The 12,500-nt window shown below is 41.9% G+C and overlaps 1 protein-coding gene and 1 pseudogene across 1 annotated transcript in view; one reads left to right on the top strand and one right to left on the bottom strand.

Annotated features, from left to right (window-relative positions):
* Window positions 1-4,488: 4,488 nt before the first annotated feature.
* On the top strand, window positions 4,489-7,783 carry LOC132859241 (cystine/glutamate transporter-like; annotated as a pseudogene).
* Window positions 7,784-11,138: 3,355 nt separating this feature from the next.
* Window positions 11,139-12,500, bottom strand: part of LOC132858746 (forkhead box protein M1-like) — a 17,165-nt gene continuing 15,803 nt past the window's right edge. Inside the window, exons 3-5 of the mRNA XM_060889208.1 lie at window positions 12,274-12,402; window positions 12,108-12,167; window positions 11,139-11,871 (exon numbers count right to left, since the gene is read on the bottom strand). Coding sequence (XP_060745191.1) covers window positions 11,176-11,871; window positions 12,108-12,167; window positions 12,274-12,402 — 885 coding nt within the window. The 3' untranslated portion in view covers window positions 11,139-11,175. The remainder of the gene's footprint in view (window positions 11,872-12,107; window positions 12,168-12,273; window positions 12,403-12,500) is intronic.

Here is a 12,500-nt window from a genome sequence, read left to right as displayed (position 1 = left end):
ATGATACAAGAAGACGCGCTTTACGCACGGTTTGCGCTTCACTTCCCAAAGCGCGACACTGGCATCTGCAGCGCGTGTGTGTGTGTGTGTGTGTGTGTGTGTGTGTGTGTGTGTGTGTGTGTGTGTGTGTGTGTGTGTGTGTGTGTGTGTGTGTGTGTGTGTGTGTGTGTGTGTGTGTGTGTGTGTGTGTGTGTGTGTGTGTGTGTGTGTGTGTGTGTGTGTGTGTGTGTGTGTGTGTCCAAGATGGCGGCGCGGCAGTAGCACGCAGCGGCCTCTCCGGATTCAATACGGTGCTATTTACATTTTCTAAGTTTTTATTTACGGTTTTTAGCCCGACCATTGCTTCTACATGGATGCCAGGCACAGCGGTGTTCATGTATACCACCATCAGGACCTAATAAAGTACAGAAATCGTGTAACAACCAACCTGCACGATGATGTACTGTATAGGCTACGTGACCTCGGCTTGCTGCGGAGACCAGGCCTCCAGTCCCCGGTACCGCCTGATACCAGAGACCAGGAGAGGGGACGCCGAAAGCGGTGCGCGAGGAAGCGGAAGCGCGGTAAGCGGGCGGGGGTCCGTGCTAGGCTAAAAACAAACCCTAGCCGGCCGGCTCTCCCGTCCATTCTGGACAATAAACTGGACTACATCCGACTCGAACGCTCTACACGGAGAGAGATTAGAAACTGCTGCGTGTTTGTTTTCACGGAGACGTGGCTCAGCGACAGAGTTCCGGACGCCGCCATTCAACTGGACGGGCTAACTTCATTTAGAGCCGACAGAAATGCAGCTCTGTGCGGTAAGACTCGCGGTGGTGGTGTGTGTGTTTATATCAACACGGATTGGTGCAAGAACTCTGTGCTTGTTTCTAGTTACTGCTCATCGTCAGTGGAGTTTGTGACTGTTAGATGCAGACCATTTTATTTACCACGTGAATTCACTACTGTACATTGTCGGAGTTTACATTCCTCCTAGCGCTAATGCTAAAGAGGCGCTAAGTGAGCTATACGGAGCTATTAGCGACCTACAGAATGTTCACCCCGACGGACTTTTTATCATCGCCGGAGATTTCAACCATGCAAATCTCAAGTCAGTGCTCCCTAAATTCCATCAACATGTGGACTTTGCTACGAGAGGTGAAAACACGCTGGATCTTGTTTACACAAACATTCCCGGCGCATACCGTCGGAGCCCCGCCCCCACCTCGGCTACTCAGACCACATCACTGTTATGCTAATTCCAGCATACAGACCACTCGTCAGACGCTCAAAACCGGTTATGAAGCAAGTGAAAACCTGGCCAGCAGGAGCCACCTCTGCTCTTCAGGACTTCAGGACTGCTTTGAGTGCACTGACTGGAATATCTTCAGGGAGGCTGCAACCAACGGTGACTCTGTCAACTTGGAGGAGTACGCGTCATCAGTGACCAGTTACATCGACAAGTGCATTGATGACGTGACCATCTCCAAGACCATTACTACACGCTCCAACCAGAAGCCTTAGATAGACAGCTTCACCTGCTTGTGATAGCGACGCCTCCCTCCCAGACACGTTGAACGATTTCTACGCTCGGTTCGAGGTACAGAACAACGTAACGCAGAGGAAGTCCATCCCTCCCCCCGACGACCAGGTACTCTGTCTATCCACGGCCGATGTGAGGAGATCTCTATGCAGAGTTAACCCACGGAAGGCTGCTGGACCAGACAACATTCCTGGCAGGGTGCTCAGAGAATGTGCAGAACAGCTAGCGGATGTCTTTACGGACATCTTCAACATTTCCCTGAGCAGCGCTGTTGTTCCTACGTGCCTCAAAACTACCACCATCGTTCCTGTCCCAAAGAAGTCTACAGTGTCCTGCCTCAATGACTATCGTCCCGTTGCACTCACACCCATAGTTATGAAGTGCTTCGAGAAGCTCGTCATGAGGCACATCAAGACGCAGCTACCACCCTCACTGGACCCCCTACAGTTCGCGTATCGTCCAAACCGCTCCACAGACGATGCCATTGCCACAGCTCTCCACTTAGCCCTCACCCACCTGGACAATAAAGATACTTATGTACGAATGCTGTTCATAGACTTTAGTTCAGCATTCAATACAATCATCCCTCAGCACCTGATTGGGAAGCTGAGCCTGCTGGGACTAAACACCTCCCTCTGCAACTGGATCCTGGACTTCCTGACTGGGAGACCTCAGTCAGTCCGGATCGGGAACAGAATCTCCAGCACCACCACACTGAACACTGGAGCTCGTCAAGGCTGCGTGCTCAGTCCACTGCTGTTCACTCTGCTGCCTCACGACTGTGCAGCAACGCACAGATCGAATCATATTATCAAGTTCGCCGATGACACGACCGTGGTGGGTCTCATCAACAAGAACGACGAGTCAGCATACAGGGAGGAGGTGCAACAACTAACTGCCTGGTGTAGAGCCAACAACCTTTCTCTGAATGTGGATAAAACTAAAGAGATGGTTGTGGACTTCAGGAGAGCACGGAGTGACTACTCTCCGCTGAACATCGACGGATCATCTGTGGAGATCGTCAAGAGCACCAAATTTCTTGGTGTTCATCTAGCGGAGAACCTCACCTGGTCACTCCACACCAGCGCCATCACCAGGAAAGCCCAGCAGCGTCTCTACTTCCTACGAAGGCTGAGGAAGGCACATCTCCCTCCCCCCATCCTGACCATGTTCTACAGAGGGACCATTGAGAGCATCCTGAGCAGCTGCATCACTGTCTGGTTCGGGAACTGTACCATCTCAGATCACAAGACCCTGCAGCGGATTGTGAGGACAGCGGAGAAGATCATTGGGGTCTCTCTTCCCTCTATCACAGACACTTACACCACACGCTGCATCCGCAAAGCCAACAGCATTGTGGATGTCCCCACACACCCCTCACACACACTCTTCACCCTCCTGCCTTCTGGAAAAAGGTACCGAAGCATTCGGGCCCTCACGACCAGACTGTGTAACAGTTTCTTCCCACAAGCCATCAGACTTCTCAACAACTGAAATGTACTGCACTGAGCACAACATACACATGCATCATCTGTATGGACTGCATAGACCCTCACAAAACACACACACTGACACAACATACTGTTTACATGCTGCTTACAATCCAGCAAACTGTTTACATGCTGTTTTGCACACCTTGTCTGCTGTTTTTTGCACAAACTGTCCCAACATTTCAGCCATTTTTGCACATATTGTACAATATCTCAGCCATTTCGCACATACTATATTAACACACACAGTATTAACACTTGTCGGTCGGCGCTGTTTCTGTGACTGTTTACTATTTATTGTCTTTTGTGTACTGCATTTTTTTGTACTTTTTGTATTGTCTTGTAACTTTGTGTCTGCACTGTCATTGTCCTGCACTGTCTTTTGTCCTGCACTGTCTTTTGTCCTGCACTGTCTTTTGTCCTGCACTGTCTTTTGTCCTGCACTGTCTTTTGTCCTGCACTGTCTTTTGTCCTGCACTGTCTTGTCTTTCTTGTTTGTTTTGTCCTGCACTGTTTGCACCAGGTTGCACAGTTGCACTTTATGTGGCTAAGACTACTTACAAGTCTTTAGCCCTGTCTTTGTTTTTATGTAGCACCTTGATCCTGGAGAAACGTTGTCTCATTTCACTATGTACTGCAACAGCTATATATGGTTGAAATGACAATAAAAGCTTCTTGACTTGACTTGACTTGATGTGTGTGTGTGTGTGTGTGTGTGTGTGTGCGTGCGTGTGTGTGTGTTTGCGTGTGTGTGTTTGCGTGTGTGTGTCCTTTTTTATTCAGAATGCTGTACAAAGTATAATCATTTACATGTTGACTCTCATCAAATCCTTGATATAGAGAAATGAAGAGATCAGCAAAATCGAAATGAAATTTGAAATGAAATAAATTGTAAATCCAAAAATATTAAAATATGAAATACAAAATTGTTATATGCAAAAATATTAAGACTTTTGTAGACCATCTATCTTTTTATTAGTCTAATAGTAAAATCTATCTACCCAACACTACTAGTATTGTCTCTCTATCTATCTATCTATCTATCTATCTATCTATCTATCTATCCTAACTGTACAAGTATTGCCATCTTGCTTTCTGGGGAGAATATATGTAACTTTTTTCATAAAAACCTCAGATAATTTTTTTCAACATTAAACAGTCTGGCTTTGTCAAGACAACATTAAAGTTTGTCATGATAAACTTTACCTATCTACTGATTATTATTCTGATATCAGGGGTTCGATTTTGGACAACGCTGACTTACTAAGACGTGTTATTCCCTGGAGGTGTGAGGCGAACGTGCTAACCACTAAGCCACCGTGCCCCCTCCAATATTTTATTTTGTGATAAATTGTTTTAACATAATCCACATTACAACAGATTCAATCAGAGAAGAGCTGCATCGAGGTAATAATTCTCTGTTTCTCTGTGTATAAAAAGCCTCTTTTTCCCCTTGAACATCTAGATTACTCTCAGATCCCAGGATGTGAAGACAATTCAGAATGAAAATCACTGACCCCTGCTTTAATGTGTATCTGTCTCCGTCTTGTCTCCTTTAACTCAGGTGCCTTGTCCTACGCTGAGCTGGGAACCAGTTTCAAAAAGTCTGGTGCTCATTATACATATATCCTTGAGACACTTGGGCCACTTCCTGCTTTCCTGAGGCTTTGGTCTGAGTTCATTTTTATCAGGTCAGCTTGTGACTGTTTGCTTTCTCATTTCAATTCAGTTCAGTTTAATTGATTTAGTTGTATATTACTTGTAACAATAGACATCATGGAAGCAAATTAAAAATTAGTTTGGAAGAAATTACAAACTCTAAATCATGGTGCCTTAAAAAGCTGACGGACTGAGAGCTGTGATTGGATTCTGGATGTCGTGAAACAGGAACAGGACGTCACACCTTTAGTGATGTCAGAGTCACACTACCAGTCGTGTCTCTGAGATATACTAATGATGCTGAACATTTTTTTTGTTTGAATGTCCACTTAAGAACATGTTTTATATCCACGTTACATGAATGCCTTGCAGATTAAATCAGTATACTTGTAGATAACAGAAAAGTTTGTTTTATGAGTCACTCTAGATTTCCTTGTCACATGGGAAAGTCACAGCTAAGTGTGTTTTTATTTTCCTTTTCTTTGCAGACCTGCAGTGACCGCGTATATTGCCCTGGCTTTCGGACACTACGTCGTAGAGCCGTTTTTCACGCCGTGCCCAGCTCCTCTGCCATTAGTCAAATTAACCAGTTTTCTTGCAATGAGTGAGTTAAAACTGAATACAAATGAACTTTTTAGTACACCACCATCTAACCCACGAGTACAGTGCATTCCTTTGCCGTTCAACTGTATTTCCTTTATAAGTTCCTCCAGTTTCCTCAGGTTTCCTCTGATCTCCCAAAGACATGCTGAAAGGCAGGACACTATATTGCCAGTGTGTGTGCACCATGTGATGAAAAGGCGAATCCTCACTTCGATGCGGTGTTTTCTGGACTCTCAACCCAAATTTAGTCAGGATAAATGGAAAACAAAATAACAAAAAAAAAACACTTATTCTACACAGGGTCACAGGGAACATGGAGTCTATCCCATGGGCAGATGGATGAAATAACAACCCAATCGCAGAGCAACCTCTCTCTCTCACACACAAACACACACACACAAACACACACACACACACACGTCTTTGGATTGAGGGAGGAAACTGGAGTACCCAGAGAAAACCCCTGAATCACATGGACAATATACAAACACCACACAAAGGGAGGATGTACGTACGAATCAAAGTTTCGACCCTGGAGGCAAACCTGCTATCCACTAATACACTGTGATCTCCAAAAGAAATAACATACCATAATAATAACCCATAATAATAAACAGTGACATACTCTATTCCAATTGCATCACTTTGTTATTAACGGTGTTATTAACGTATTATAAACATACTGTGTTATTCCAGCATTTTTGGTGGCAGTGAACTGCTGGAGTGTATCGCTGGCCTCTCGTACACAAGTCATCCTCCTGATCGTTAAGATCTCTGCTCTGGTTCTGATCATCATCCCAGGAATTATGGCCCTGTCCAAAGGTAGCACAGATCTGATTCTGGACTAGATTTAATACAGTATAACTGTATGATCAAGCAATGATGCGCTAAATAGTTTATGTAAAAAAACTTGTTTTTAACTCCCTCTTCAGGTCAAACTGAAAACTTTGAGAATGCTTTTAATTCAGAGTCACTCACATTGAAAAAGCTGCCTTTAGCCTTCTACTCAGGACTTTATGCCTTTTCTGGATGGTAAGTGATGTGCTTTTTTCTTTCTAAATACAGTTTACATGCATTAAAATGAAATAAAATAAGCATGTGAATAAAAAAAGCCCACAATGTTGCATTTCTCTCAGTAGCATGTAGGCACAGGTCTATTCAGGTGTATCTACACACTGCTCTGTGAAATCCTGTTTGTCTTTGCCTTCAGGTTTGCATTAAACTTTGTGACAGAGAGGTAATCAATCCCAAAAGGTTCGTACAACAGGTAGAGAATAAAAAAAGATCCCAAGGCATCATCACATCTGTTCTTACCTTTATATTTACACTCGTTTCTTGCTGTTTCTTGTCAGAAACATTCCACTGGCCATCATTCTGTCCATGGTCACAGTTACTATATTATAAGTGCTGGTGAATGTAGCCTATTACACTATGATGACCGAAGACGAGCTGCTGAGATCCGACGCCGTAGCAGTAGTCAGTATGTTAGAAATATCAAACGGTGATTGATTTTTTAAAGGTCAAATTATTCACTGTCTAATTTTTTCATCACACAGACTTTCACCAGTAAAGCCCTGCCCAGGATGGCATCACTGGTGCCCTTACTGGTAGCCATGTCCTGTCTTGGAGCCATGAACGGTGGGATCTTTGCAGTACCTAGGTATAGATTCTGTTCAAAGGAAACACATTGTCCCATTTATTAGGACACAAGATCACCTGCCGATTAATGCACTTATCTAATAAAGTGGACATTGTGTTTGTAAATTCTGCATCCTGTCTATTTAATCTGTTTCCTCAGATTTTAATGTGTCTGTGTGTCTGTGTGTAGAATGTTATTGGTGGCTGCCAGAGAGGGACAATGTCCAGTTCTGTTTTCCATGATACACATACGCAGAAAGACACCGATGCCTGCTGTACTGTTGCTGGTAATGTATTGTATTGTTGTAATGGCTGCTTCTACTGAATCATATATATTTGGTTTTACTGTTATTGCCTTTTCCCCTCAAGGGAGCATGAAAATATTATAAGTATTAGAACAAACACACGAATATGTATCTATACACTCTGACCAATCAGATATAAGCATTTATGCACTTTGTGGAATGTAACACTGTTTTAATGTAAGTTTTGTTCACCAGCGTTTAGTTGATACAGTAACAACAGGCGGTTACTGGAAAATACTTAACACCAGTATAGTAAGAGTAACTCTGCTTGACTTGTGGCTGCATTGAATAAACCCATCTGTGAATATTTTTCATTAACAAAACGTTTCATTTTGTTCGATCCCTTATGTATGATGGACTGTCTCACTTCTTGTTGTTACAGTCCCCTCTAACTGTGATCATGGTGGCAAAAGGAGAAATTTATCAGTTGATCAACTTCGCTTCCTTCTCACGCTGGCTCTTTGTTGCCTTGGTTACGCTGGGGCTCGTCGTCCATCGCTATCGATTCCCAGACCATCCAAAAGCTTTTAAGGTTTCAAACTAGATAATGAACTTACTTATTTCATAACCACAATGATAACAATATTAAAATATATATATATATTTTTTTTTTTTTGCTGTTTTATCGCTGCAGATGTTTTGAATGACAGATGTTTATAAAAGATCAAATCGTTGATTAAATTTGTGAAATAAAAGCTGAAATGAGAGCATCTGTCTGTCTGTCTGTCTGTCTGTCTGTCTGTCTATCTATCTGTCTATCTATCTATCTATGCATGAGCCTAGGTTCCTCTGACTGTTCCTGTCATCTTCACAGTGGTGTACTTCTTCATTGTGGGTCTGTCTCTGTATTCAGACCCCTGGAACACAGGTTACAGTTTGGGTGTTACATTCACTGGGATCCCAGTGTACTACCTGACCGTGAAACACTCATATGGACACCTGTCAATCACAGGGGCTATGTGACTATGCAGTTTGTAATAAGCACTATACAAATCAAACTGACTTAATTTAATTGAATATTGAATAGAATTTCTTATACTGTTACTTCTTTTTCATTCTTTCCATTAACTTTTAAAGGAGTTTTTAGTGACCAGCAATATTATTTCCTCCCTTTGCTTTGTTTAGATTACTGCAGTAGACAACTTTAGATCTTACTGGAAGTAATACAGCAAGAAGTTCAGACCTACTGAAAGAACACTAAATGCTTCGGCGCCGTAGTCCGCATTAGGATCTCCTCGATTCGTCAACAAAACCGTCCAACAAACTCACAACGGATCGCCACGAACCAACCGATTCTCAAACAAATGTTTAGCGTAATAAGTAGTAGAAATAACATCCTGACCTTCAGCTGTGGAGTGTCTGTGGAGTCTGTATATAATGTAGCAGTATCAGCTTTGTTGATTTGTGCTGTAATTACAAGTAAATAAATAAATACTGTTAAATGCTAACCAGAGATCAGTCGTGTCAATTTAACTGACATTTATTGGAGAGTCATTTAATCTGGATTGTAGTATAGTGCTACTCAAAAAGAACACTTTCTGTCAAATCTCTGGACTTTCTACTGATAAATAATGCAATATATTTAATGATAAAATGATAGCGACTTGTATACCGTGAAACAAACAAACAAACAAATAAATAAATAATGCTGATTTTTTTACGTTGTTGTTTTTTCGGCTGCTTCATGTTTGGAGACACTACGGCGAACCATCCAGTCCGCATATTCGGATTCTACATAGGTTTATCACTGGATGTGCTTCCTGACACAAACCCCCCTATTTTATCTGAACTCTGGGCTGAGACTGAGATTGTTCAACCCCTCACTGGCTGGGTTTGGTTCATTGCCTGGGAATCAAACCAGGGCCAAAGCAGTGAGAGAATAAGCTCCTGCCACTGGACCATTAGGATATGCAAATAAAACACATAAAAAAAATAAAAAGCATAATAAAAACCCTAAATCTAAAAATGTAAAATAAGCATTCTGTTGATCTGTTCTAAGTTCATTATATTTTTGTTAAAACTTTATACTATAAGAAAATAAATTAGTAAAGAATGAGAAAAGTAAATCAATAACCACACACACACACGTTCTAGTATCTCTTTTAGTAAAATCATGTACGTAGAACAAAGGTTACGTGTTTAAATGAATACTGCAGCCTTTTCAATGTAATGTTGTTCTCTCGTTTTGGCTATTAGTGTCTATTGAAGCGTGAAAAGCGTCACACAACAAAGGAACTTTGCTTGAATAATAAAGGTAACACTTTACAACAAAGGCTTTATCAGCAACCATCCTCACCGGAACTTGCTATCGTACTGCACTTTATCTAAACAAACACTGAACTTGTCCCCGTATAATGACATAGCAACATCTCATTGCCAACTAACACCGTAACACCGTCCCCTTTTATAAGCCCTACAGAGTCCCTTCTACACTACAGAATAATAGTAATACATTTAAATGTATTAGTCCATATAATGACTCGGGGCTCAAACAAGTCTTCATCTCCTCATCCCCTCTCTCCCACTGTTAGACTCCATTAGATTAGTCTCAAGCTCTTCTGATGCCGAGTAGTCAGCGGCAGTGAGCCTTCCTCAGCACAAGTGTATTCTCTTCTTTTATAGTGATATGTAGAAATGTATATTTGCATTTATATTAGCAATATAAATAAATTAATGAACTAATTCATTCATTAATCAACCGAAAGCAGAAATCAAGGAGAGAAGATATATATATATATTCACTTAAAAGATTATTTTAAACAATACACATAGATTGTGATGACGACAAAGCCAACGCATGCAAGAGACCAGGACTGGGAGATGTGTTAAAACATAACTTTATCATTTATTCTAGAATCCTGCACACCATGTTACAGCTGTTCATGTGTATAAGATATGAAATGAAATGCTGGAGTAAATAATACCAAAGAAACGGATAATAAGCTAATGTACTGACAGAGAGAATTGATGTAATTCCAAAGTGAGTTGAGCTTTTATGCAAAACTGCAGACTTGGCTTTTTTTTCCTTTAATCTACACATGATAGCTTGATGTGTTTGATATCAGTTTGTGTCTCAGTGGAAATGAATATTTTTACTTCACCTAGCCCTTTAGGAACTAGAAACACTGCAGCATAAATACAGTAGTAAGCTGCTGGCGTACGATGAACCGAGTGCCAAGACAAGATCGTTAAATTCATGAGGTAAAAAATACGAGAGAGAAATCTCAGTTCTATTCTACTGTATTGGAGAATTTGTTTACAGATCTGGTTTATTGTGTTTTTTTGGCTGGCAAAAAATTAAAAATAATAATAATTAGAAGAAAACCATCAGCTTCAATTCATCAAGTCATTTCTTTCCCCATCAATGTTAAAAACTTTGCATGCAGTAGTGTCTACTTGGGGATTTGCTTAAATCTATGTACTCATTTACACTCAGTTTTTCATTCATTCATTTTCTACCGCTTATCCGAACTACCTCGGGTCACTGGGAGCCTGCGCCTATCTCAGGCGTCATCGGGCATCAAGGCACACTCAGTTTTAAAATACCTAAAATACATCTACATACATAAATATTAAATATAAATATAATCGGTTCTTCAATACATTCCTTCGCTAAACACCCTGGAGTGATGAATACACTCATATTTCACATATGTACAGTAAAATGACAGAGTTTTACACACACACGCGTGTACAGAAAAATCTGTGAGGAAAAAACAGATACATGGATCTGTGGAAAAAGCAATGGCAGTGAAAATCAGCATGAGCAGCTTATATAAGAAATGTTTCCAGTTTTTTATTTTTTTTTTTGGAATGGAAACTTGGCGGTCATGTCCGACTCACCGTGCATCAAAATAGAGAATCAAGCACCGTTGTAGAGATTAAATTACAAAAATATTATATATCATTGCAAAAAGGCAGTTAAAAAAGCATGTGAGCAGCATGAATAGAGTTTTTTTTAAAGTGATACATCTAATTTTAGCTCAGGAATAAACTGTGACCAGCTGAGGTTGGCCATGTCCAGGTCGTCATCCTCCAGCCCAGAGAAGCTGATGTCCATTAAGATGTTACTCAGGCTGTCGTTCATGGTGTCCAGTACAAAGTCCTCGGTGAGCGAGTGGTTGCTAGATTCCGTTTGCTGCTCGTGGGAACAGGAAGCGAGCAGCTCACGGGGGGAACCGAACAGTGGCAGGTCTCTGAAAGGCGTGCTGCAGAAGCTCAACTCGCTGTGCTCGTGCCTCTGCGGCGGTGTTCTGATCGGGCTGAAATCCAGAACGCTGCGGTTCCCTTTATCCAGCGGCGTGCTCTTCCACGGCTCCGGTGAATTGCTGGGTGTGGAGGAAAACGGGTGGCTCCCTTTGTCAGGTGTTTTAAAGGTTTCGCTTTGCAACTGCAAGTCTTGCCGGGGCTCCAGATCACACTCCATTTCCTGAAAGGTGGAGACCAAGCTGGAATCGAAGAGCAGAACAGGCTCCTCGTTGGAAAGTGGGACTAGACGCTGCTTCCGACGTGAGATTCTCTCGTATCTCTTTCTGAGTATCTCTTTCTGTTCGCTGTTGCAGGGTTCACTGAATGGTATACACACACGTTCTTCCTCTACTTCAGCAACCGGGGCAGACATCACCACCACACTGGATTCACTCTTGGGGACATTTTAAACAGCGAAGTAGATGAGTGTTTACAAACTAGTTTACAGTTTTTATTTACAGAGAATGACACGAGGATGCCAAGAACACGGATCAAAACAGGAAACGTTTCTGCCTTAACGACTCAAATCCTGGAATAAAATAAGTGTGATCTTTGGAGATGGTGATGAACCGTGTGTCCTCTCTGTCTGTCTGACTGTGAGAAGGAGGAGAGGGAAAAAAAGAAGGGGAAAAAGTGGCTTACTTGTTGGTAACAGACTTGCATGGCTTGTGGGAAAGAGGAGGCCGCTGGATCAACGGCAGGCTGTGGCAGGGTCGGGGAAGAGAAGAGGTCATGTCCACGTTTGTAAAGAAACTTAAAGGTTAAGCCTTAAAAGTAGTTTTAAATACAGAGAAAGATTTCTGTTCACCTTGTACATCTGGTCTAATGTCAGACCGCGGTTTGCTTCAGGTTTAATGGTCCAGTAGGAGATCTTGCCGTCTGGTGTGCTCTCTCTGATGAACATGTCGTTCAAGGAAAGGTTATGGCGAATGGAGTTCTAATAGGGAGAGAGAAAAAAACAGATAAAACATACAGTAATAACACAGTAATTCATTTCCCTTAGATGATAAAAATAATAAAGTCTGCTCACATAGG

This window comes from Tachysurus vachellii, chromosome 16, assembly GCF_030014155.1.
Source record: "Tachysurus vachellii isolate PV-2020 chromosome 16, HZAU_Pvac_v1, whole genome shotgun sequence".
NCBI lineage: Eukaryota > Metazoa > Chordata > Actinopteri > Siluriformes > Bagridae > Tachysurus > Tachysurus vachellii.
The sequence above is the reverse complement of the archived record's forward strand: the minus strand, read 5'-3'. Positions and strand labels throughout refer to the sequence as shown.